The sequence below is a fragment of the Littorina saxatilis genome, linkage group LG7 (assembly GCF_037325665.1).
Source record: "Littorina saxatilis isolate snail1 linkage group LG7, US_GU_Lsax_2.0, whole genome shotgun sequence".
NCBI classification, from domain to species: Eukaryota; Metazoa; Mollusca; class Gastropoda; order Littorinimorpha; family Littorinidae; genus Littorina; species Littorina saxatilis.
Genome location: NC_090251.1, coordinates 53,058,906 through 53,086,340, shown reverse-complemented (window position 1 = coordinate 53,086,340; position 27,435 = coordinate 53,058,906). Strand labels below are relative to the sequence as shown.

Genomic DNA, 27,435 nt, shown 5'->3' with positions numbered 1-27,435 from the left:
TGGGGCGGAACACAAAACTCTGGGGCATTCCGCCCCCCGCCCCCGCTAGTGTCGAACCCTGGTCTTACTCTCTTTCTGGGCGAGGCTCCACAGACTTCTGTTTCTTCATTTCTTCCAAGTACTGAGCAACAAGGAGGTCCTCATAGCTGACAAGTCCTGACTTTGCACGATTGAAGAGATGTGATCCACGTTGCAACGTCTCTCTCTCCGTTGGCCTGGAGCTGGAAGGGCGTCCACTACTGGGGCGGGTGCTCCGGTGCCTGCAAACAAGAGATGTAAAGTGCAGTATTGTTATCCACAAACTGTATTTAAGTGTATGTGTGTGTGTGTGAGTGTGTGTGTGTGTATGTGTGTGTGTGTGTGTATGTGTGTGTGTGTGTGCTGATATGTTTTGCTATTGTACATCGCTGTGTGCTCTGGTGAGAAGGGGTGATTCATAAGTGTTCATTATTATTATTATTATTATTATTATTATTATCATTATTTCATACTCTTAAGATATGACAGAAAATAGTCTGTGTGGAAAACATCTAAAAGGTTGACAAAACGCATCAATTCAAAAATACATTGCATCAGCTGTGCTTTAGGCCTAAAAAAAAAATAGGTGTGGTTACGGTAACCCGACCTACCCTATTTTTAGGGGCCGACCCTACAACTTTTTTTTACAAATTTGTCACAAAAAAAAAAAAAAAAAGTGCAAAAAACGCAATGAAAGCGAAAGCGCTCGAGTCGCACACTTATTTCCCTGTCAAGTAGGTTTAATTTGTACACATTAGAAAAAAAAGTTAAAAAGTGATTGCCTACCTTCCTACCCTATTTTTTTGGGCTATGTTACCTTAACCACACCTATTTTTTTTTTGGCCTTAACACAGAAAATGTAAACTGTTCAAAATATTGTTAACCCCCGGCCTATGAATTGTAAACAAACATAAATGTACCCACACACATACAGGGAGTAAAACAGGCCCACACACACACACACATACAGGAAGTAAAACAGGCAGACACACACACACACACATACAGGAAGTAAAACACACACACACACACACACACACACAAAGGGATGGCCAAATCTCAAAACTTTAACTCGCCAGCCAGGTGAGAAACTTCAAGAAAGCCACTAGTCCACCAGAAATGTTAGTAGCCCAGGAAATTCCACACAAAACATATTAACGACACAATGGTAGTATGAATAACTCTCAGGTTTATTTATACATGTATACAAAAAGCGGTGATACATTGATAACCAGGCTGCTGTTAGCAATGAATCTGCTATCTCAGCTAGAATTTTGTCTGGCTTCTTTGCACTGTTCTTTGGTCACCGTTAGTTGCACTCAAAATGTGAACAATCTTCGATACTTTGCTACTTGAGCGATGTTGTTCTGGTCAAAAATGCATTCTTCTTGTCTGTTTACATTCTTGGAAATTTTCAACAAAATCAAACACAGTGCGTCTCCGCATCAAACTCCAACCTCTTGCTCCTACCTACCAGTGGCATTTCCTCGCAAGCGTTCTATGAATTATCAATGCTTTCTCTTTCTCATACTCTTTGTTCTTTTCAGCAGTTCCGTCTTTTCATATATCATTTTGTGATACACTAAAAGTAAAACACACACACTCTTTCTCTTGCACACACACACACACATACACATGCACACATACTCACACCACACACACACACACACACACATACTCACACCACACACACACACACACACACACACACACACACAGTAACAAAATAGGATAAAGTAAAGATTTAAAAAATAATATTTCGTCTCATATTTAAATTGTCTCATGTGACAAGTGAAACATGTTGAGTATAGTCACATCACTACATGGAAATAGGAAAATAGCACTGAACAGGTAGTGAACTTGCTAAGTGAAACAAAATATGGTGAAAAACTAACATATAAAGAAACAACGAAGCTTAGAAATGAAGAACAAGAAAAAGGAAAAGTTAAAAAACAGTTGGTTACAAATATTGGTTCGCTTAATTTTCGGCTCCAATCAAACTTATTTTTCAAACAAGCAAAAAGCTAGGCACAAAAAATGCAAAAAGAAGACAAGAAACACTATTTACAGCTGTCATGTGCTTTACTGTATCGATAATCCGGATTATTATGTGTGATTATATGCATGTCCGTGCAAGATTGCAGAAAGCACCTGCTATGCAAAGTGCTCCCGCGTTCCGCAATGTCCAGTTGCCGATTGACTGCAACAAACGTTTCAATACTAAAAACGTGTTTGTATTCTGTAGCATTCGAAGAAAGTATAAGCCAGGTTTCTTGTTTTATATCTGTCTTACCCCGATCCAGAATCCAGCTTCATCTGGATGCTGAAAGTGGAGGTTTTTGCCGTGTTCCTGTCGGCTGCCATGTTTATTATTTAGATGGATCGCCTAGGAGAGGTGACGTCATGCAGACTCGCACATACGGTTCTTTTTGTGGCCATTCAAATATTTCTTGTAAGTGATCAGTTAATTTGAGAAAAATAATCTATGAATTTTCTACTTTGGTAAAAAATATCACAAAGTTTATAATGTTTACTTTTTAGAATAGGTGGGTGTTCCTCTTGCCTCTCTTCAGATTCAGCATGCTAATGGCGGCCATTTGTAGATAATCATATCCACTGACTGTGCCGACTTCATCTGTTAGCGCTGTTATTGATTCTATTTGAGGTGGACAGGTAGCGGAAACGTCTTAAGGTATGTAAATTAAACATCAGGTATACGATTTTATTATGCATAGCGTTCTTTATGAGGAAAGTCGCCATAAATCAAGCAGATTTCGGCCAAAGGGGGCCGACATGACCGAAGATGATCTTAGTCTTAGAAGGGGGCGAGGTTTCTCTCTTCTCGTTAATTATTGGTGTGTATTTGCAATCTTTATAAAATAGCAAGATGTTAAATGAGATTGCTTGACTGGTTACTACTGATTGAAGAAAATCAGAAGTTCTGATAAAGAATACTTTCCATTCCATCCACTAATTTATCAGGGAGGCGTACGTGTGTCAAAGGAGGCGTTTCTGTCCCAAATCTCAGTAGTCAGTACGATATGCAAGTGTACACATCCTTCAGGTATCTGGTCTTAGTTTCCATGCATTAGTTTTCTATAGTTGTGGACACATTTTTGAAAGTTTTAATCTGTTCACCAGAAACGAGAAAGAACGATGTAAAGCTCGCAGTAGTACTGAAGTAAAATACTAATTTCTAGTAATAGTATTAGGCCTACTATTAGTAAATGACTTGAATGAAAGTACAACACAAACTATATTGATTTTTGGCTCAATAGAGAGCAGCTTCACAGCGTGCAATGTTTATTTAACACATAAGCAAAGATATTACACAATCTAGCTTTTACCGGTTGTGGAACTGTATTAGATGAATACATTTGCAGCTTATTTGATATTTGTTGGGAAATAATGTTTCTTTCAAAGCCTAGACTACATTGAATTGATTCATAGTACTAGTAAATCTAAATAATCGTTTAAAAGGCTGATTTATTATTTAAGCTTCAGTGTTTGTTTGGACGTTTTTGTCAGTGTCACAGTTTCAGACTCAGAATAGACAACTTTGTGCTCTCAGTTTCACTGTTTTTTAAGGATGACATTGGACAAAATAAACCTGCAGCTCCGATAGTAATAGTGTACACAGCAGTATTGGCGTTAATCTGTAAATACCAGTATTTTACCGGTTGAAATGAGAAAATACCGGAAAATAATTGGCTGCCGGTATAACCTACCGGTTGATTTTTAAAACTATCGTTTTTTTCACTGGTAAAACAACAAAACCAGTACTCAGAGTTGGACTCTTACTGGTTCCAATGACCAGCCTACCTTTTTTGTTGTTGATAGTTTTCAGATCATGGATAGTTTTCATGAAAATAATCTGCTCAAAAATGCTCCATTACAATGCATAATAATTAAATGAATTGTAATCAGCGAGCGATTTTCTTCTTTCAGTGTTTCACTATCCTGTGATTATTGAGTTATTATTGAGTTATTTAATAATTTAGTCCTGTCATACTGATAGTAATGGCTAATGCGTGCGTCAAAGTAGATTAAAACAGTTGGATTCAGGAAGTCAAACCTGCAATCTAGCAAACGCACATTCCGTGCCATACCAGTCAGTCATATCCTTTTAAACTTACAATGTTCTGATTAGTGATAGTATTGTTCAGTTCGTTGACTTTTGTGAAAATTTGTCATAAGATGAAACATATTTGAGTCAGAATGTGAGAAAAATGATCATCACAGGTCATATTATGATAGGCCATTTGATTTAGCATGGTACTGTTCAATCACAAATTGATAAATTGTTCGAAAGAAAAGTCAGTGCCTGAAAAATGTTTTAGTTTAATTGCCAAGAGGTGTAAACTGTGATTGATTTAATTTGTTGATGTGGAACACTCATTAACATAAGTAAATATCATAGCTCCTTTGTGTCCATAAAATGATACTTGCTGTGCATGTTCTGACCCTCAGAAGACAGCAGCAATGACTTTAACAATACATGTGGTGTGGATAACATTCTTACTACTGGCATCTTAATTCTTATGTGTTTACTGTTTAGGCCACACACAAAAATTGTTTCCAATGGCAGGGCAAAACAATAATACTGGTATTGGTAGATCTGTCATTTTGGTGTGACTGGAACTGGGAGTCTTTTTTTCTTTTTTCTTTTTTTACCCATGCACAAGGTGGATGTAACCGTGTTCAAATTCGAGTTTGGTCATTTTAATTTTTTTTATTTAAGTGTCCAGAAGTTTTAGGTTCGGAGAAAAAAATAGGGTTGGTTAGGAAAAAAAAGTCATATCTTTTAAGTTTAATGGCCCTACAGTGTGTAATTTTTAGTATGATTGCATGCGTTGAAAGGAAATGTTATTGTCATAGGAAATCAGACTCCTGTTATTTAATCTGAAATTGATTAGGATTTTAATGTCACTTTGTGTGTGAATTGTAAATTATAAGATTTTCTTTCTCTGGTCTCTCTCTTTTATAATTGCAGGAAGTTGAGGAACCAGTAAGAGATTGACCAGTGGGAACTAGTAAGAGATTGACCAGTAGGAACTAATAAGAGATTGACCAGTAGGAACTAGTAAGAGATTGACCAGTAGGAACTAGTAAGAGATTGACCAGTAGGAACTAGTAAGAGATTGACCAGTAGGAACTAGTAAGAGATTGACCAGTAGGAACCAGTAAGAGATTGACCAGTAAGAGATTGACCAGTAGGAACTAGTAAGAGATTGACCAGTAGGAACTAATAAGAGATTGACCAGTGGGAACTAGTAAGAGATTGACTAGTAAGAGATTGACCAGTAGGAACTAGTAAGAGATTGACCAGTAGGAACTAGTAAGAGAGTGACCAGTAGGAACTAGTAAGAGATTGACCAGTAGGAACTAGTAAGAGAGTGACCAGTAGGAACTAGTAAGAGATTGACCAGTGGGAACTAGTAAGAGATTGACTAGTAAGAGATTGACCAGTAGGAACTAGTAAGAGATTGACCAGTAGGAACTAGTAAGAGATTGACCAGTAGGAACTAGTAAGAGATTGACCAGTAGGAACTAATAAGAGATTGACCAGTGGGAACTAGTAAGAGATTGACTAGTAAGAGATTGACCAGTAGGAACTAGTAAGAGATTGACCAGTAGGAACTAGTAAGAGATTGACCAGTAGGAACTAGTAAGAGATTGACCAGTAGGAACTAGTAAGAGATTGACTAGTAAGAGATTGACCAGTAAGAGATTGACCAGTAGGAACTAGTAAGAGATTGACCAGTGGGAACTAGTAAGAGATTGACCAGTGGGAACTAGTAAGAGATTGACTAGTAAGAGATTGACCAGTGGGAACTAGTAAGAGATTGACTAGTAAGAGATTGACCAGTAGGAACTAGTAAGAGATTGACCAGTAGGAACTAGTAAGAGATTGACCAGTGGGAACTAGTAAGAGATTGACTAGTAAGAGATTGACCAGTAGGAACTAGTAAGAGATTGACCAGTAGGAACTAGTAAGAGATTGACCAGTGGGAACTAGTAAGAGATTGACCAGTAGGAACTAATAAGAGATTGACCAGTGGGAACTAGTAAGAGATTGACTAGTAAGAGATTGACCAGTGGGAACTAGTAAGAGATTGACCAGTGGGAACTAATAAGAGATTGACCAGTAGGAACTAGTAAGAGATTGACCAGTAGGAACTAGTAAGAGATTGACCAGTGGGAACTAGTAAGAGATTGACCAGTAGGAACTAGTAAGAGATTGACCAGTGGGAACTAATAAGAGATTGACCAGTAGGAACTAGTAAGAGATTGACCAGTGGGAACTAATAAGAGATTGACTAGTAAGAGATTGACCAGTAGGAACTAGTAAGAGATTGACCAGTAGGAACTAGTAAGAGATTGACCAGTAGGAACTAGTAAGAGATTGACCAGTGGGAACTAGTAAGAGATTGACCAGTAGGAACTAGTAAGAGATTGACCAGTAGGAACTAGTAAGAGATTGACCAGTAGGAACTAGTAAGAGATTGACCAGTAGGAACTAGTAAGAGATTGACCAGTAGGAACTAGTAAGAGATTGACCAGTGGGAACTAGTAAGAGATTGACCAGTAGGAACTAGTAAGAGATTGACCAGTAGGAACTAGTAAGAGATTGACCAGTAGGAACTAGTAAGAGATTGACCAGTAGGAACTAGTAAGAGATTGACCAGTAGGAACTAGTAAGAGATTGACCAGTAGGAACTAGTAAGAGATTGACCAGTAGGAACTAGTAAGAGATTGACCAGTAGGAACTAGTAAGAGATTGACCAGTAAGAACTAGTAAGAGATTGACCAGTAGGAACTGACCAGTAGGAACTAGTAAGAGATTGACCAGTGGGAACTAGTAAGAGATTGACTAATAAGAGATTGACCAGTGGGAACTAGTAAGAGATTGACCAGTAGGAACTAGTAAGAGATTGACCAGTAGGAACTAGTAAGAGATTGACCAGTGGGAACTAGTAAGAGATTGACCAGTGGGAACTAATAAGAGATTGACCAGTAGGAACTAATAAGAGATTGACCAGTGGGAACTAGTAAGAGATTGACCATTGGGAACTAGTAAGAGATTGACTAGTAAGAGATTGACCAGTAGGAACTAGTAAGAGATTGACCAGTAGGAACTAGTAAGAGATTGACCAGTAGGAACTAATAAGAGATTGACCAGTGGGAACTAGTAAGAGATTGACCAGTAGGAACTAGTAAGAGATTGACCAGTAGGAACTAGTAAGAGATTGACCAGTAGGAACTAGTAAGAGATTGACCAGTAGGAACTAGTAAGAGATTGACCAGTAGGAACTAGTAAGAGATTGACCAGTAGGAACTAGTAAGAGATTGACCAGTAGGAACTAGTAAGAGATTGACCAGTAGGAACTAGTAAGAGATTGACCAGTGGGAACTAGTAAGAGATTGACTAGTAAGAGATTGACCAGTAGGAACTAGTAAGAGATTGACCAGTAGGAACTAGTAAGAGATTGACCAGTAGGAACTAGTAAGAGATTGACCAGTAGGAACTAGTAAGAGATTGACCAGTAGGAACTAATAAGAGATTGACCAGTAGGAACTAGTAAGAGATTGACCAGTAGGAACTAGTAAGAGATTGACCAGTATGAATGTCTTAAAGCAAAGAGAATATATATATGTGTGTGAATTGTAAGGCCAAACAAAAATATGTAACGTGACCCAAAAAGGTCGGCTTTTTTAATTTTTTATTTAAATTTTTTTTTTAGTTGATTTTAAAGGTTACTTCCATTGGTATGGTTCGCAAAATGTGCCAACAGTTTTTTAAAAGTTTTTTTAGAAATGAAAAAAAAGTTTTAGGGTCGGCGGGGAAAAAAAGGGTTAGTCGGGTTACCCTAAAGCTAAGCCAACATATATTTTTGTTTGGCCTAAATAAGATTTTCTTTCTCAGTCTCTCTCTTCCTCCTTGTCTCTCTGATAAAGTAAAATTAGTCTTTTTGTGTTTCTCAGGGTTGTGGGCAACCAATCACGATGCCGACGGTGAAGGGAGATGGGATGCGAGGACTGGCAGTCTTCATATCCGATATCAGAAACTGTACGTCATTGGTGTTTCTTCTTTTCTGTGCACAAGTACAAATGTATACAGTGGAACACCCCTTTTATGACCTCCACAAATCTAAGAAAATCAGTAAATTTACAGAGACTATGAGTATGAACAGAACATCTGAAAAATAAGAGGCGAAGCCTTCAAGGCTCACGTAAGAAATCGACAAACAGTAACACAAACTCAATCACTTCGTCACACATACACACACACACAGTAAGCGGCATAGGTGACACTGTGCAAGAAAGCGAGACACTAGATCTAGATCTGAATAGCCGATTTCGAAGAAAAAACTAGTCTCGTCCCGCTCAAAATAACATTAACAATGACCGAGACTTTCAGTAATTCCTTCGCGTGACGTCTAACCCTCTTACGTCATAATGTGACGTCTTCAAATGTTGTGACGTCTTCAAATGTTAAAGTTTCTACCACAGACATACATACATACGCACGCACGCACAGACAGACAAAAGTTAGCATCGCATAGGCTACACTTACGTGAGCCAATAAGGTCTCAAAGGGGGGGGGTTCCACTGTAGTATATTTTATTTACGATCAGTCTGTATCACTTCACTCAGACACTCTCACTCAGTGTTTGTGTACATCACTTCATGTTTGTGTGTGTATGCATGTGTTTCTGTTTTGTAAAAGGAGCTGTTCATTGCCTTTGAAAAGGGTGATAACGCCAGGCTGTTACCAGGGCTTTGAATTAATAACTTGATACAGCAGAACCTCCCTTTAAGACCTCCAAAAATCAGAACAATTGAGTCTTAACAAGGAGGGGAATTTTACAAAGGTTATAAACAGAAAGTCTGATAAAAAAGGTCTTAAAATTAAAAATGAGGAAGTCTAAAAAGAGGGTTTTCCACTGTCGTATTTCCGTCGCGATATAACCTTCGTGGTTGAAAACGACGTTAAACACCAAATAAAGAAAGAAACTGTCGTATTTTTTTGTAACGATCATTGTATCACTTCACTCTCAGTGTTTGTGTACATCACTTCATGTGTGTGTGTGTGTATGTATGTGTTTGTAAAAATAGCTGTTCATTGCCTTCAAACGGGGTAACAAGGCCAGGCTGTTACTTATAAGGCTTTGAATCGATAACTTACACAGGATTGTGTTGACCTTGGTCTGTGTTAGGATGTTTTATTCCTGGGTCGCCTTCAATTCATATTTAAACTTCAGTTTTTGAGTCACTTGAGAAAAAGTGACTCTATGTAATCGGTCAGTGTTAGTCTGTCCGGCCGGCCGTCCGTAGACACCACCTTAACGTTGGACTTTTCTCGGAAACTATCAAAGCGATCGGGCTCATATTTTTTTTAGTCGTGACCTCCAATGACCTCTACACTTTAACGATGGTTTCGTTGACCTTTGACCTTTTTCAAGGTCACAGGTCAGCGTCAAAGGAAAAATTAGACATTTTATATCTTTGACAAAGTTCATCGGATGTGATTGAAACTTTGTAGGATTATTCTTTACATCAAAGTATTTACATCTGTAGCCTTTTACGAACGTTATCAGAAAAACAAGGGAGATAACTAGCCTTTTCTGTTCGGCAACACACAACTTAACGTTGGGCTTTTCTCGGAAACTATAAAAGTGACCGGGCTCAAATTTTATGTGAACGTGACTCATTGTGTTGTGAATAGCAATTTCTTCCTGTCCATCTGATGCCTCATATAATATTCAGAACTGCGAAAGTGACTCGATCGAGCGTTTGCTCTTCTTGTTGGTAGTTAATTTGATTGTTTGCATGGGCTTGTTTTGTTTTGTTGATTTCTCTCTAAGTCTCCGATTGAGATGGATTGAAATTGTGGCGTTTCTTAATCATTGCAGATTTCATTTGGTTAAAGTGTTTTAGAGGGTATCTCAGGAACTTCCTCTTCCTTAAGTGGCGTCTCTTACTGCTCAAGTATTGTTTTGTGTTAATACTAGGCCATGTGTCAACAGCTTGCATCAACTGATCAAGGTACAGATGAACTTGTAGGGGTGTTTATTTTTTTGTACATAGCTGCTTTGATTTTTCATGTCTTTCTTTCTGTGATACTCACTGGAGGGTCTGTCATGTTTAACCTCATGAAAAAGGACACTGTCCCCTTTGGGTGTATGAACTGACATTCTGTTGTCACTGAGTCAAGTTACAAGAACGACAAAGTTACTGAATACAATACGCCCTATTTTATTTTGCAAGAAAGGCACAGTGAACCTGTTTATTGGGTCCATGTACAACAACTTTGAAATGCCCTATACTTTATTTAAGTTGTAACTATAACTATTATGTACAACAACTTTAAAACTGCAAACCCCCCCCCCCCCCCCCCTCCATGCTCGCTCCCATCAGTGTCAAGTAGAGATTCAGCAGAACTCATGATTATCCATAACAGTGTTCGAGTTGGAGCACAAGAAATGCAGTGTTCATCAAAAAGATATTTTGGCAAAAATAGCTGTTGTATGGAAGGAGGGGGGTACTAGAGAGAACAGAACCTGATTGCCTCTACCAGTTATTGATCCGTGGGCGGAGAAAGAAAAAGGCCCCCCTCGTTGACAGCAAGGGACAGGGGTTGTTAGGGCTGTAGGTATGCATGGATAGCTTCAATCTTGGCGCATACTGGATTCTGTCTCTTGTCCTTGTAAGATGTTGCTGCTGATTCGGGTGGCGTGTCCTGGTTATCGACCTCAGACGCTGTGGTGTCTTTTTTAGTGTCGGCGTCTTTTTGTACGCTTATCTTATTACAAACTGTTTTGAAACTAGCTTCCTTTGTCAGTTGTTGACTTCTGATGTGAAGTGTTGCTGCCATTATGACAATGTATGCGCAAGTTCACAGCAGACAAGAATATGTTAACTAGTAAAGCACACATGTTTACATGCGCACTAGGTGGCAGAGAACATGCGCACTTGTAAGTTTACATAAACTGATCAGTGCATTACTGTCTCTAAGCCCTTACATTTTACTACAAAGTATCCTAGTCACAAAGTAACTGACACCTAAAGTCCTAAGAGAATATGGATCATGTTAATTGGATACAGTGGAACCTCCTTTTTAAGACCTTGTTTTCTCAGACTTTCTGTTCATAACCTCTGTAAAATGACCCCCATTTTAAGACTCCCTCCTTTTTAAGACCTTGTTTTCTCAGACTTTCTGTTCATAACCTCTGTAAAATGACCCCCATTTTAAGTCTCCCTCCTTTTTAAGACCTTGTTTTCTCAGACTTTCTGTTCATAACCTCTGTAAAATGACCCCCATTTTAAGACTCCCTCCTTTTTAAGACCTTGTTTTCTCAGACTTTCTGTTCATAACCTCTGTAAAATGACCCCCATTTTAAGTCTCCCTCCTTTTTAAGACCTTGTTTTCTCAGACTTTCTGTTCATAACCTCTGTAAAATTACCCCCATTTTAAGTCTCCCTCCTTTTTAAGACCTTGTTTTCTCAGACTTTCTGTTCATAACCTCTGTAAAATTACCTCCAATTTAAGACTCCCTCCTTTTTAAGACCTTGTTTTCTCAGACTTTCTGTTCATAACCTCTGTAAAATCACCCCCATTTTAAGACTCCCTCCTTTTTAAGACCTTGTTTTCTCAGACTTTCTGTTCATAACCTCTGTAAAATTACCTCCAATTTAAGACTCCTTCCTTTTTAAGACCTGATGTTCTCAGATGTGTGGAGGTCTTAAAAGGGGGGTTCCACTGTACTTGTGTTGGGGAAGGGATAGTGACATTAGAAGGAGCTATTGAATTGATTACTGTTCCTCACTTCCTGTGCATTTGCCAACATAGACACTTTCTGGGTGCTTGGATGCATTAGGGGGCAGAGAACAATCCATGCAGACATACAAACACTGGTTGATGTACACCTGTGTGCACACCCTGTCAGGTGCAATCTGATTGCGCAAGGAGGATGGTGCTATACCTGTGTGCAAACAAGTATGCACAGATTCTGTCTGTATGTGATTGTGAAATGTCAGAGCCAAAATGTCAATGACGCCAAAGCAGAACGTTACTGGAGTCAATAGATTTCAAACCCCAGTCCAAAACAGGTCCACATATTGACTATGCCAACATTTAGTACAAAAGGCATTGACTTGCTACTGCTAATGGTGACCACTCTCCTTCCTCTTCTCACTGTTTGGCACTTACAGTCCTCCAGCATTTAGCTGTGGGGGAGGAGGAGGAGGGTGGGTATGTATTGATTGATTGATCCAGCTCCACAAGCACTCTGTTTCCTTCACTGCTTTTATGCAACCTGGAATCTGTCAGTGTCACAGAGGCACTGTGATTTCCAGTCCTATTCTGCTTCTCTGCAGGCTGAAAGTGGAGCAAAAACAATGGATTAAGCTCTATGTGTACATCTACATTGCCATCAAATCATTTTTGCAATTTGCACATGTATACGATGCTGACAGAGTTGCAGGTTGCGTGCACTGGTATATGTGTAAGTTAAACTAACTTACTTATGTAGGGCAGCAGTGCAAGTTAAACTGCCCATGTGTTTTTCCCTACCCCCCCGCGGGTTAGGGGGAAGAATTTACCTCATGCTCCCCAGCATGTCGTAAGAGGCGACTAACGGATTCTGTTTCTCCTTTTACCCTTGTTAAGTGTTTCTTGTATAGAAATTAGAATATAGTCAATGCTTGTAAAGATTTTAGTCAAGCAGTATGTAAGAAATGTTAAGTCCTTTGTACTGGAAACTTGCATTCTCCCAGTAAGGTCATATATTGTACTACGTTGCAAGCCCCTGGAGCAATTTTTTGATTAGTGCTTTTGTGAACAAGAAACAATTAACAAGTGGCTCTATCCCACCCACCCCCCCTTTCCCCGTCGCGATATAACCTTCGTGGTTGAAAACGACGTTAAACACCAAATAAAGAAAGAAAGAAAGTGTTTTTCCCTCCCCACAAAATCTTTACAGTCAGTATTGATTGTGGAACCTGAAGGCAAGGGTCCCAGCGTTTGGATTGAAGGGGGAAAATAATATTAACAGCACGCGCGCAGACTTGAGCAAAAAAGAATCTGTGCCATTACTCTCAGACAATCACATTATTAATGTTTGGTTGCGATGCATGGCTAAGAATAGTGCACACTTTCAAAATCCCTGTGCTACGGGGTGCAAAAATATGTCTTTCAAATTCAGATCTCACTTTGCAGTTGACCTGCCTGGTCACAGTCTCTTCTTCTTCTTCGTTCATGGGCTGAAACTCCCACGTTCACTCATGTTTCTGCACGAGTGTGTTTTTACGTGCATGACCGTTTTTACCCCGCCATTCAGGCTGCCATATGCCGCTTTCGGTGGAAGCATGCTGGGTATTTTCATGTTTCTATAACCCACTGAACTCTGACATGGATTACAGGATCTTTTCCGTGCATACTTGGTCTTGTGCTTGCGTGTACACACGAAGGGGGATATCAGGCACTAGCAGGTCTGCACATAAGTTGACCCGGGAGATCAGAAAATTCTCCACCCTTAACCCACCATGCGGCCGCGGCCGGGATTTGAACTCGCGACCTTCCGATTAGGAGGCCGATGTCTTATCCACTAGGCCACTGCGCCGTCTGCCTGGTCATAGTAAAGCAACTACATATATGTATGGTGTGGACGAGTCTTGCTTGGGTTGGCTTTTTAGGTGAAGTATGTAGAGACTACTCCTTGAGTGTGAGACATAAAGAGTAAAGCTCATAAGTCAGGACACAAGGATTTTACTGCTGAAGTTTAGACATGAGTTATTGGGGAGGGGCGGTGGGAGGGAGGGGAGGGGGTGGAGGAGAGTGAGCTATGTGACATGCATTTGGCCATAAACTGACTCAGTCACAATTCAGACACATGCCATTTTTGTAAACACTTCGGAATTTTAAAATTATAGTTTTATTGTTTATTATTCAGATAAGATGATCATATGGTAAAGAACAGGATTGAAACACAAGACGTTACACTCAGCAAAAGTCGGTCATTTAGAACCAATCTGCAGTGACAGTGTGCAAGATTTAGGGTATAGTCAAAGTATCATCCACATTAAGAGTCGAAGACACTCTCTTTAGGTATTTTTGTCTTTACGAAAAATTGAACATGAGTGAAAAAAATCGAAATGTGAATTATGTAACCCCAATTTATCATGATGTAAATTTTAAAATAATTTCTAGTAGGTGGCATTCTTTTAATTTTAGGTGGAAACACACAAAATAATGTACTGTCTAATTCACAGTCGCTGAGAAGTTTCAAAATCAAGTTTGCCGGCTATTTTATCCCTGAGTATAAACTCGACTAAATGCTATACAGTGGAAACACCCACCCCACCCACCCCTTTAAGACCTTGTTTTCTCAGATTTGTTGTTCATAACCTTTGCAAATTTCCCCCCATTTTAAGACCTGATTTTCACAGATTTTTGGAGGTCTTAAAATGGGGGTTCCACTGTACTACTGACAGTCAAAATGATGACGTTGATAATCGTCGAACGCTGAAGAAGAAGAAGAAGATGACGTTGATAATGAGAATTGTTCATCACTTCATGATAACTCAGAATTTTGAAGAAGGTTATGACAAAAAAATGGACATTATCAGTATCATTCTATGGCCATACATTTCTTGCACGCTCATTTTTAATGTGTCCCTATGAAGTTTTAATGCACAGCCGTTGTATCTGAGCATGAACGTGACTAAGCGTAATGTTTAATATGACAACCTGCAGAATAATGATGATGAGATGTAGGATCTTGATAACTCTGTACTGCAGCATGTGGCAGCCGCTTAAACAGCTCAGTGAATATCATCACCACATGTTACATCAATTAATTATTGTCCATTGCTTTTCTGCAGCACTAGTGTGTGTCACATGTGTGAATGTTGGAGTGGGAATAGGGTGGGGTGTTTGTGTGTGATTACTGTGAAGAACGTCCTTGACCTAGATAGACTGTTTCCTCATGTCTAAGTGGCTTGTTGTGTCATAGAGTTCTTTTGCCTTAAATGATGGCTGGATGGATGTTGATGAAAGAAACTGCATCTGTAAACTCATAATGGGCCATTTTGGACATGGTTGGGATTCCCACAGTGGGGCACTGCGGTTATGAAATTAAAGGCCCCTCCTGTTTTTGGAACCGCAGGAGCTTTCTAGTTTGCTGTTAGGTAGATTTTTGGTTCCTCTTTCCTGTCATGCTCTCTTTTTCTTCATGAATTCTTTTCTTTTTTCTGCCTTCTTGCTCATTCACCTGTATTTTTTTCAAAAATCTCTTCTCTTGCCGCTTGTCTCGCGATTCATGTATAGTTTAATCTGTTAGTGTTCTGATGTAAGTCCAGTAGTAGATTAAGGTTAAGCCTATTTTAACATACTGGAAACTGGTAATCTTCCAGTAGGTATTAATTTAGTTTTACTAAAGCCTGCTGGGACACAAGTAATGGGTTAGTGCATTTGTAAACAGGAATCGCTTGACAAGTGGCCCCCTTCATCCCCCCCTTCCTCGTCCTGATATGGCTCTGCGTAGTCGGCTGGACGTTAAGCAACAAATAAACAAACAAACAAACAAATGGTTGGGATGAGAAGGGGACTGTAAAACATGAAACTGTTAATTAATGGTAAATTAATATGTAAATTAATGTTATTTATATTGTCATTGTATTGTTATTTATATTGTCAGTGTATTGTTATTGTTATTTTATTAAAATGTGTAACAAACAAAATATAAAGACTTCCCTATTTTAAATCTGTACAAGTTTGTAAAAATTGACCTGAGTGTTAAAATTGTAAATTAGTTTGTAAAACATGCTTGACTGATATATTTATTATTTTTGTGGCCTTTGTTCTCTGTGTGAATGTACACACTTCTTGGGGAACTGTAGTTTATAGGAAATTTGAGATATTATGTATGTACATAGATTATAATGTTGTTTGAGTCAAACTCAAGGGGTATTTTTAAACTCGGTCATGTAAACGCAAGCAGCCTAGATGTACAAGGGTTGAGTCAGTTCAAATCTTTCTGTGTTGTATTTGCTGGTTGCTGGTGACATACTGTTTAGTCAGCTGAATTATGCATGTACGTGTGCAGTGCATCCTGACTCATGCATTCACTTTTTCTCTCCCATAGCCTGTACTTGGAGTTAATATGATTCAGTTTATCAATGAAAAGGTTTCATGATGTAGCTTCATAAATATTCGTTCATGCCTGGGTACATGAACCATCTGATAATAAAGATTCAAGCACCAAGAAATAAAAAGTCAGTACAAACACTAGAAAAGCAACACTATACGTTAATTGGATCTGTGATCCAAACATGGCTTTTGGTCAATCGAGATGGAAGTTACGGGCTCGTGGAATAAACTGCCATCGAGATTGACCAAAAGCCATGTTTGGATCACAGATCCAATTAACATATACATATATGTGAGTTGGAGTTAATGTGATTTATGTGATATGTGATTTAATCGAAAATTTCAACAATAAATTTTCATTTATTTAATATACTTACCCAACTCACATAGTAAATTCCCTCCCAACCTACCCCGCGATCGTTATTAATGGTTGAAGGTGGTGTTTCATTGGGAATGACAATACCGGCGGTATGTACCGCGCATGTGCGGGCTGCCGGTGATGGGAGGTAACTACCAGGGCCTTGACTTCAAGGTTTTGTTTTGTTTTGGGAGTTACCTCCCCCTGTTACCAGGGTCTGTACTTCAATGTCTAAGCATCAAACGGAAGTTAATGCTATATATGTGAGTTGGGTAAGTGTATTAATTAAATGAAAATTTATTGTTGAAATTTTCGATTTTCCTTGATACATGCACACACAAGGTTTTTTTCTTCTTCTGCTTCCGTGGGTACGGGAGGCATGATGAAATGTCAGTTCAGAGTTCATTGTGATAATGCAGGAGATAAAAATCTGATAGTCATAACGAGTGATTAGCAACTTGTAATGGGAAGGCTGGCTTGTCCTAATATAGGTAAATGGTTCATTGCTCTCTGTGCCGTGTGTGTGTGTGTTCGGCTGTTGTGTTTAGTTTGCCAATACAAAGCTGCTGTTGTGTATGATGATTTTGAGTGACAAAACCCCTCCTGTATCACCTTTGGCTGTATTTCATGTGTGTTTGTAAACAAACGCATTAACATGAGACAAGTAGCATTCTTCCCCCAGACAAGAGAGAAGTGCCTCTTAAAAGAATAGGTATGCGATTAGGACCAAAAATATGTTAGATTTGTTCCTACTTGATGCTTATTCCAGAAAATGTGTGAAGCATTCCGGCAGGCCTTTGTGAGAAAAAAACAAAGGGACATTATTGTATTTAAACTAATTAGAGTGAAAAATAGCTACATTATTGCTGGCTCTGAAAGTTGTTTAGGAACAGTTTTTGTGCACTGCTGGTATAACAACGTAGTACCCATGTTTTGTTAAAGCATGAGATCAGTTGGGTTGTGTCTCAAATGTCAAGATCGACAGAGAGTATTGGGGGCTGCATGCCACTCATGCCATGGTGTCAGCATCTGTGTGGGAAATGTAGTTTTGTGGCTGTGCTTGCGCATAAACAAATGGGTATTTACTGTACACTTTGTCACCAGCTGTTGGTGGCGGTGACTTTCTCCTGAGGTGTATAACCTTGTCTGAACTTTTTGTTTTTCTATGTTTCAGGCAAAAGTCGAGAGGCTGAAGTGAAAAGAATCAACAAAGAGTTAGCCAACATCCGATCCAAGTTCAAAGGTTTGGATTGATTGAATTGCTTATTATAATAACTAATTAGATTAATAACCATTGCGAACTGTTGTGGTCAGTAACCTAGCCTAATTATTTGACCTGATTTCGTATATGAAGTGCACTGATTACAGATTGTTGTAACAATCCTGTTTCTTGGTCTTGCTATAATTTGTTCTTCGACATTACAGAGCTGTGTGCATATAAAGTTGAATTTGATAAGAGCAATAATTGTAGTTGGTGCTTGGTTGTTGTAGGAAAGCAAAGGAGGAAATTCAGGCTGCCAAGAGCCAAAGAATCCTTTATACATCTAGGATACTTTCTTGTCTCAAAAAGAAATTCGTTCTCACAGGACACACCTTTGTGCACTGTTAATGGCAATACCGAGACGGTGACAGACTTGTTGAGATTTTGATTATTTGCGAATCACACTTGAGTTAAACAGAATTCAACACCAGTATTATCACATTTCCAGAGAAGGAATCAAAAAACAGTCTTTTCTGTTTGTCACGTTGATGTTTATTTGATACTTGCAGGTGACAAGACTCTAGATGGCTACCAGAAGAAGAAATATGTGTGTAAACTTCTCTTCATCTTCCTGCTGGGTCACGACATTGACTTCGGCCACATGGAGGCTGTCAACCTGCTCAGCTCCAACAAATACACTGAGAAGCAGATTGTAAGTGCTTGCTTCTCTGCCCTGCCCTCTCTGTCTCTCTCTGTCTCTCTGTCTGTCTGTCTCTGTCTCTCTCTGTCTCTTTCACCTCTCTCTGTCTCTTTCGCCTCTGTCTCTCCCTCTCTCTGTCTCTCTGTCTCTCTCTTCTCTCTCTCTCTCTCTCTCTCTCTCTCTCTCTCTCTCTCTCTCTCTCTCTCTCTCTCTCTCTCTCCATGTATCTCTCTATTTGAATTTCTGAGAAATCACATCTTCTTAATTGTAAAAAGTCGAGGGAGAGTCTGGAAATGGAGCTATGTTTAAAAACTTTATGAATAAAAAATCTGCAAAAATAGGTGTTTCAAGGGGGAAAGTCCTGAATAGGTCTTAAAAGGCGGGCAGGGCCGGACCAAGTTCGTTTAAGGGGGGGGGGGGTTCCAACTGAAGGCAGGGGTCCAGGGGCCGCTGAGGCCCCGGTGGCGTGCAGGGGCAATGCCCCGCTGGGGGGCCAAGCCTCCCAGAAGCCGAGAACATTTTGCATTTGTGAGGTCATTTTTTGGTCTTTCCTTGCAACTGGGAATCATAATTACACATTTTTGGCTCACGGAGTGTAGCCTATGCAATCGTAACTTTGTCTGTGCGTTTGTGCGTGTGTGTGTGTGTGTGTGTGCGTGCGTGTGTGTGTATGTCTGTGGTAGAAACTTTAACATTTCCGAGTCTATGTGTGAGTGGTTATCCAAGACTATGGATAAAGCTCGCATAAGATTACGTCACGGTCAAAAGTGTTTGACGTCAATTAATGCATCATGACGGCATGCCTCCCTGTAGTCTTTCTCTCTCGCGTGGTGTGTGTGGTCTCGGTCATTGTTATTTTGAGCGGGCCGAGACTATTTGGCAGTCGTGTCCCTGTAAGTAGGCTACATGCAGACAGACAGATCTAGATCTAGTGTCTCTCTTTCTTGCACAGTGTCACCTAAGCTTACTGTGTGTGTGGGTGTGTATGTGTGACGGAGTGATTGAGTTTGTGTTACTGTTTGTCTATTTCTTACGTGAGCCTTGAAGGCTTCGCCTCTTGTTATAACTTTGAAATAGTTTTAGAAGACCAAATAAACTAAGGGAGTTGGGGGAAGAGCTTAAAAAGTCCACATATTTATTTATTTTTTTCTCTGAGAGGTACATCGGATGGGGGGGGGGGGGGGGGGGTTCCGGAACCCAGGAACACCCCTCCCCCCCCCCCCCCCCCCCCCCCCCCCCCCCCCGATCCGGCCCTGGCGGGTTCCAGTGGACTGGTAAAATTAGCAATTGTTACGGAAATCCTTTGAGTGACCGCCATATTGTCTGCTGTTGGTACATTTGACCCTGTCTATAACAACCAACCCAGGAACTAACTGAAAAGGTAACGTTAGAGACACAGGTGGTCAATATGGAAAGACCAATTATATTGGAGAAAAAAACCTCGTTGGGGAACGTTTGCAGTGGTCGCATTGGGCAGGTCACTAAGTTATAATTGCAGGTTTGACTGTATTTCGCCGCCTTCCTGGAATTTTGGAATAACTCGATTCTTGGCAATTTTGATGTTTTTGTGCTTTAGACTAAGTAAATCATTCTCCATGAGAAATATTCTCTAAAATACAATGGATAATACATGATTTAACATTCTTTTATCATTCTATCCGTACAAGGTACAAATATAAACACTTATTTCATTATTAAAACATAATCAGTTTTTGGCCTTCTGCTGAAAAGCTGTCTAACATGAGTTACGCTAAAATTCCGTGACAGCGTCGATTTGCTTTTTGTCGTGACACATGTTTGCTATTTCCTTGGCTACAGGGCTACCTGTTCATCTCGGTGCTGGTGGGGGCGAGCTCGGAGCTGATGAAGTTGGTGGTGCAGTCCATCAAGAATGACCTCAACAGCCGCAACCCTGTGCACATCAACCTGGCGCTCCACTGCATGGCCAACATCGGCAGTCGCGACATGGCCGAGGCGCTCGGACAGGAGATCCCCAGGCTCCTCGTGTCGGGGTAACAGACTTTTCACACGCATCCACGCACGCACACACACGCACGCACGCACGCACGCACCATTTATTCATGGGTGTGTATTTTTCACTCTGTCTGTTTCTGATTGATTGTTTGCACTTAAATCTCTGGTGTTTATGTGTAGATTGAGTTGAAATAGGGTGTGTGGCTTGTTCTTTTTTAGAGCTGGTGATGCTTTAGGCCTGTAAGGACAACTCTGTGTTCATGTCAGATATGGAAAACCAGCACAGTAGATTGATTTTGAAGCTGTAAGCAACACGCCTCATGTGTAAATCACTTCCAGATTAATTTTGAAGCTGTAAGCAACACGCCTCATGTGTAAATCACTTCCAGATTGATTTTGAAGCTGTAAGCAACACGCCTCATGTGTAAATCACTTCCCTTTCTTCTCTTACATCAGCGTTAGGAAAAACTGATTAAAACAAATTTAGAAATAAAATGTTTGTTACATAAGATTTGGCAAACTTTATTTCCTCTGTTTTGATGATTTTCTATTCTCATGTCTGCTGTTGCAGGGAGACAATTGACGCTGTGAAGCAGAGCGCGGCCTTGACCCTCCTGCGTCTGCTGCGTGCGTCACCTGACGTCATCCCCATGGGGGAGTGGACGTCGCGCATCATACATCTCCTCAACGACCAGCACATGGTCAGTTTATATACCTCGCATGATATACTGTGAATTGACCAGCACAATTAATTGCAAGAATAAAAGAAGAAATTTCAATCACCAGTAAACTGGAATTTTTCTGACCTTTCATGTACAGATGGTGAGTTGAGGGCAAATCATGCACAGTGATCTGTACATGCAAGTTAATTCTTTCACCAAATTACTGTCACACCAGATATTAATATTGTAAGGTCAGGAAAAAAGTTTCACTTTATCAGTGATTGAAATTCATTCTTTTATTCTTGTAAGTCGGTAAGACGACAAAGAAGGGACTTCAGAGTTAGAGAGTTACCTCACATTGCAGGAACTATCATTGAGTTTCAGGTGTCAGTTACTGAAACTGTGGTGCAGAAGTGTATACTGTGATGTTCAAAGAGCTGTTGGCAATGTTAGGGCGAACTGTTTTTGTTTTTTTAAACCTCTAGACTGTGCAAAAGTGTTGCTATAATTTGTTAGCTTGGCTTCAAATGTAGTGATTGTCTTGTCTCTTTGTTAATCAGCCAGTGGATGGTGATGATGTTGATGAGAATGATGATGATGATGACACAATGATGATGATAACACAATGATGATGATGACACAATGATGACGACGACGACAGTGGTGATGATGATGATGATTGCGATGATGATGGTGATAGTGATGAGAATGATGATGATGATGATTTCAGGGAGTGGTGACATCAGCTACCAGCCTGATTGACGCTTTGGTGAAAAAGAACCCTGAGGAGTACAAAGGATGCGTGTCACTCGCCGTGTCTAGGCTAAGCAGGGTATGTATCTCAGTTCACTATCTCTGTTATTGTTGATCTTCTCACATGTTTGTTACACGGCCTAGCATTGTACGCAAAACAGAGTATATCCGCCAACTTATTTTTATTTTTATTTTTTTAGTCTTGTAAAGAAGGAATTAATCGGGCAAGGATTTTTTAGTTTTGATATGCCCAACTCACTGTTTCCAATGCTAGGCCCTGTTGTTAATTTTTCGGAGTGGTAGGCTTAAGTCTGTGCTTTTCTCAGCTGAAGTCACCCCTCACATGGAACAGCAGATTCAAATTACATTTGTCGATTATTTAAGCAGCTTTTTGTTTGTTTGTTTTTTTATAGGAAATCAGATTGTTGTTTATTAGCATGAAAAGGATTGCTTTGCGAATCAAAATTGAGCAGCTTTCTTTTTAAGCTGCAGTTGTTAATAAAAATTGAAAAAATTTGGTTCTTTCAGCCGTTGGGCTGTTCTGACATACAATTGAATTCACTCTGCATTTACAGGCATTTCTCTGGCTGTGTGTAATTGTCAGTTTGAGTGTCTGGTCTGGGTCTCTGCGGATTGTTGGTTGAATGTATTGGTCTGATGGATGTTTTCATCTTCTTTTTCCCCAGATTGTGACGTCGTCGTACACAGACCTGCAGGACTACACGTATTACTTTGTTCCCGCCCCCTGGCTGTCCGTCAAACTTCTGCGTCTGCTTCAAAACTATCCTCCCCCTGGTTAGTGAGAATAATGTGTCAAACTTGCAGCATCGCTGACGGCCGGAATGAACTAGATTTATGAAGAGACGAGTGTAGAAAAATACAAGTCCTCACTTTTCTGAGAGTGGAGTCATTCATTTCGTAATGTTATATTGTGTTCCAGTTAATGCGTTTCTTGTCTGATTTGTCACTTTGACTATTAAGCATTCAGGCATGCCATCTTTCATACAATTGGAAGATTTTTGGGCATTTTCAGAGATCATTCTTTGGACACGTAGATTGCACTGTTTTGCATCATTGATCTTTGGAACAAAAATTAAAAGGGGAGGGTGGGGGCATACTTTCAGGCTGTTTGACGAATTAATGATATTTTGCCTTTCCACAGAGGACCCGAGCGTGCGCACACGGCTGACGGAGTGCCTGGAGACGATCCTGAACAAGGCGCAGGAGCCGCCCAAGTCCAAGAAGGTGCAGCATTCCAACGCCAAGAACGCCGTGCTCTTCGAGGCCATCAACCTCATCATCCACATGGACTCCGACCCCAACCTCCTGGTGCGGGCCTGTAACCAGCTGGGGCAGTTCCTTCAGCACAAGGAGACCAACCTCAGGTAAGAGACAGGTCACTGTAACCAGCTGGGGCAGTTCCTTCAGCACAAGGAGACCAACCTCAGGTAAGAGACAGGTAGCTGTAACCAGCTGGGGCAGTTCATTCAGCACAAGGAGACCAACCTCAGGTAAGAGACAGGTCACTGTAACCAGCTGGGGCAGTTCATTCAGCACAAGGAGACCAACCTCAGGTAAGAGACAGGTCACTGTAACCAGCTGGGGCAGTTCCTTTGGCACAAGGAGACCAACCTCAGGTAAGCACGTTTTAAGAGAAATTGCAATGCTGCTACTCCAAGCTAAAGATTGCTACACTTAGACCTGTTGATTGTAATGAGTCCCGAAGCCTGTGATTGTTACGTGTTGTTTTGTCTTGCAATCAAAGTTATACCCAGAATGCAACAGATGGTACAGATCCCCCACCCACACACACACACACACACACTGTAGGGGCACGCTAATTTGATAGTCCACACACCAAAATATCCTCTTTTTTCATCCTTTACCATTTGAAGCCCAGTGTTAGAGAGAGGTTGAAAATCCTCATGTTAACAGTGGAGAGACTAATCCTATATTTTGCTGCAATCCCAAAACCTAGTCAGTGGCTAGAAAACAAAACAAAAATGGTTACCAGACAAATGCTAGCTCTGCAGTGTAAAGTACCGGCACGGTTGGCCTAGTGGTAAGGCGTCCGCCCCGTGATCGGGAGGTCGTGGGTTCGAACCCCGGCCGGGTCATACCTAAGACTTTAAAATTGGCAATCCAGTGGCTGCTCCGCCTGGCGTCTGGCATTATGGGGTTAGTGCTAGGACTGGTTGGTCCTGTGTCAGAATAATGTGACTGGGTGAGACATGAAGCCTGTGCTGCGATTTCTGTCTTGTGTGTGGCGCACATTATATGTCAAAGCAGCACCGCCCTGATATGGCCCTTCATGGTCGGCTGGGCGTTAAGCAAACAAACAAACAAACAATCTGCAGTGTCAAATGTTTAGCACAAGGGAGACAACTCAGCCTTGTGGGACAAGTGTGTTTCCTGCTTGCTACTGCTCTGAGGATACCTTCCTTCTGGCGCAAACAATCATGGAAATCCACCACAGATCTGTCTTGGCTTTGAAAACACAGGGAATTTTTCCTTCAATGCCTAGCAAAAACCAAAGTCCTGGTGGCTTTCGCTGCCAAGAATTATTACCAAAATTACATGGGTGTTACTCTTTCGGCTTTTGCCGGATTTCCGGTTTTTGAAAAAATCTGAAGCCGGAAATTCCGGTTTTCCGGGTTTTCAAAAAAAAAAGAAAAAAAAAAAGCTTTGTTTCGCTAAGTTGAAATAACGAGCAGCGGTTCCGATCCGACTTTTGACACCGGTTCGCGTGCTTTCTCGGTTCGCTCCCTTGGATTTGCCGCCATCTTGCTTATTATGATTTGGTTTCGTCGGTGTCCAGAAACTTTCTTTCAAACTTGAGCATTTTGGACCCCTGCCTTTCAGGTTTTTTGATTTTTCCCAGTAACACCCATGAACTTATGTTCATGTATGTGATTGTACCAATGCTGAACCTTTATACAGAGCTCCACTATACTTCATGGAGTTTACGTCCTTAACCCCTTCACTGCCCACCCCGTACTAGGTACGTGGTCATTTTCGGTTTGTCGTACGCCCATAACCGTACCTAGTATGGGGGATTTGCATCAGCAACATTTCAGGACATTTCTGAAAACTAAATTGGAGGTAACCACTGTCCAAGTACTAGTAGGGGTTCTAAACACAGTTCTTTCCCATTGACCGTTCAGATAAGTTAGTACCACGTGGTGAAAACTTTGTTGGAAGTGTAGAACCGATCTATAGGATTCACAATGGCGGCCGAAAGTAGGACCTCAACTCGTAGACCTGTTTTCAAGCGATACAGTGTTCTGGAAGCTCTACAAGAAGTGATTTATGGATTACCACACAGAAGAATACTTTTATGGGCTGTAATGTGAGTACCTGATGTTTGACACCAGTTTTAGCAGTGTTTTGTGTGGTTTTACGTGCTGCAATGTGTGTGTGTAAGTCCGGAAACTAATTTTTGACAAAAATGGTCATTACAGGCAAATCCAGCTAACTCACAAACGGTTAAGTCAAAAATTCGCTTAGCACACATAGAAATTCTGGTCCGGAATTATCCCTCTTTATCTATGTGTACAAAGTACCCTCAGCTCGAAATGGGATTTCTCTTACGTAAGTCGAAAGACGGATAGCACACAACAGAAAGTCAGTCCCAAAGACAAAGTTTACTCTATATTTACTACAGCAACTCGAAACACGAAACTTGGCGTCTCACACTAGCGCATTGTGTAACCTTATTCCCTTATTCTCTACACGGACACCACACGGACTGGTCAGTCGGCACGCAATAAAGTATGAAGTGTGTGTTTGTGTGTGTTCACGGGTGAACCACGTGGTTACTATACGGAAGAAGAAGAATTCAAATTGTGGGTTGCCTCTCATTCAGTCTTTGTTCAGTCTTGCGTTCATCCACAATCATGGCAGAGTCACGGAAAAGAAAATTAACCTGTCATATCTGAGAGAGGAAACACTTCGTGCTCTGTGTGTGCGGCCAGATCAAAGGCATTGTGATAGCTGGGTGGCCTTGTTTACAGACACGACCTTCTTCCCAGGGGTCAATGACCCAGTTTTTGCCATGAGAGGTGGTTCCCCTGTCATATCTGAGAGAGGAACCACTTCCTGCACGGGGGTCAGTGACCGACCGAGTTTAACAGAGTGGAAATCTGTGTGTGCAGGCAGGGCAGTACCTAGTAGCTGAAACATGCATTATCACAAGTTGTTTGACTGGTACTCAAGCGGTCTCTTTGATTTTTTTCGTAGTTCACGGTACTATGACCAAGTCGAAATTTCGGATAGGACACAATAACAATTCGGTCCCTTCAATTTCGTCTTATCCGGATTTGCCTGTATATTAATTTTTACTACAATAATCACAAACAAAGTCCAATGATCATGTCATCCTATAATAGCCAAGGGTATAAGCAAAACACATGCCAAAGATCTAAGAGATATCTCAATAAATGATCGAGCAGTGAACAGATTAGTGAACCTACCGAAGAAAGCGAAATTTTGCCCTAGCACACAGCCATACCAAAATGCTGTTATACTGTGGCAGTGAAGGGGTTAAGGCTGCCTTTTAACAAACTTTTTTTTTCATATTGACTAGCTAATGGTGTGTTTGCATGTTTCTGTAAAAATTGTCTTGTCTATTTTATAGTCTATGGACCATTTCGAAGCTGGGTTGGGAGAGGGCAGGAAGAGATAGCAGAATCTCTGTTTCAGCGTGCTATTCGTATGAAGATTTTCTAAATGGTCGCTACACTATTTATTGATTTAAAAAAAATGTGTTTGGTTGCAGGTACCTTGCGCTGGAGAGCATGTGTCTGCTGGCCACATCAGAGTTCTCCCACGAGGCCGTCAAGAAACATCAGGACACTGTCATCACTGCCCTCAAGGTATGTGTGTTAATGTGTGTGTGTGCACTCGCAAAGTTGCTTGATTATTATGTGATGAATTTTCTTGTTTGTTGAAAATTCAGGTGCTGTATGGCAGGAGGAAAAAATATACAAGTTTAGTCACTTGCAGTCAGCACTTTGTCTCCTACAATCTAGTTTTAGAACCCACTATGAATATAAATTTATGTGTGACTGCGTGTATGTGTGTGTGTGTGACTGCGAGCATTCATGTGTGCGCGTAGGTAATGTCATCCTCACCACTCCTAGCACCAAGCCACACCTATTATCCACACTGATACTAACTTCACTTTTCTCCTGACAGACGGAGCGAGATGTCAGTGTGCGCCAGAGAGCAGTGGATCTTCTTTATGCCATGTGCGATCGCAGCAACGCGGAGGAGATTGTCGGAGAGATGCTGGAGTATCTGGAGACGGCCGATTACTCCATCAGGGAAGAAATGGTATACTGAGATTTACTCACTTTTACTTGATTTTTGTACCTGCGGGTTTAGAATCAAAACTTAGATTGTGTTGTAAAAAAATGTTTACTTACTTTTATTATTTTGTATGTGCAGTTTAGAGCACACTTCACTCGTTCAGTTTTGTATCAGCGATTTGGAACGTATCTCGGTCAGTACAGTAGCTGCGAGAGCGTGAGGGCATGATGGGTATTCATCACTGTAGCAATTCAGGAATGGCTAGCTTTAGTAAATTGTCATACATTTGGTAAACTTACAAAAGCA

At 40.6% G+C, this 27,435-nt stretch overlaps 2 protein-coding genes across 3 annotated transcripts in view; one reads left to right on the top strand and one right to left on the bottom strand.

Moving 5' to 3' along the window:
* The window catches only part of LOC138971798 (doublecortin domain-containing protein 1-like), a 101,701-nt gene extending 99,287 nt beyond the window's left edge, over window positions 1-2,414 (bottom strand). The window contains exons 1-2 of one of the 2 annotated variants that reach the window (XM_070344615.1): window positions 2,312-2,414; window positions 69-260 (exon numbers count right to left, since the gene is read on the bottom strand). In XM_070344615.1, coding sequence (XP_070200716.1) covers window positions 69-260; window positions 2,312-2,382 — 263 coding nt within the window. In that variant the 5' untranslated portion in view covers window positions 2,383-2,414. The remainder of the gene's footprint in view (window positions 1-68; window positions 261-2,311) is intronic. The other variant, XM_070344614.1, reaches the window with a different exon arrangement.
* Window positions 2,415-2,596: 182 nt separating this feature from the next.
* LOC138971795 (AP-2 complex subunit alpha-2-like) overlaps window positions 2,597-27,435 on the top strand; it is a 47,367-nt gene continuing 22,528 nt past the window's right edge. Inside the window, exons 1-11 of the mRNA XM_070344611.1 lie at window positions 2,597-2,710; window positions 8,005-8,089; window positions 17,704-17,772; window positions 18,300-18,442; window positions 20,249-20,442; window positions 20,976-21,105; window positions 21,797-21,898; window positions 22,506-22,614; window positions 22,982-23,204; window positions 26,597-26,693; window positions 27,016-27,153. Of these exons, the coding sequence (XP_070200712.1) occupies window positions 8,026-8,089; window positions 17,704-17,772; window positions 18,300-18,442; window positions 20,249-20,442; window positions 20,976-21,105; window positions 21,797-21,898; window positions 22,506-22,614; window positions 22,982-23,204; window positions 26,597-26,693; window positions 27,016-27,153 (1,269 nt within the window). The 5' untranslated portion in view covers window positions 2,597-2,710; window positions 8,005-8,025. The remainder of the gene's footprint in view (window positions 2,711-8,004; window positions 8,090-17,703; window positions 17,773-18,299; window positions 18,443-20,248; window positions 20,443-20,975; window positions 21,106-21,796; window positions 21,899-22,505; window positions 22,615-22,981; window positions 23,205-26,596; window positions 26,694-27,015; window positions 27,154-27,435) is intronic.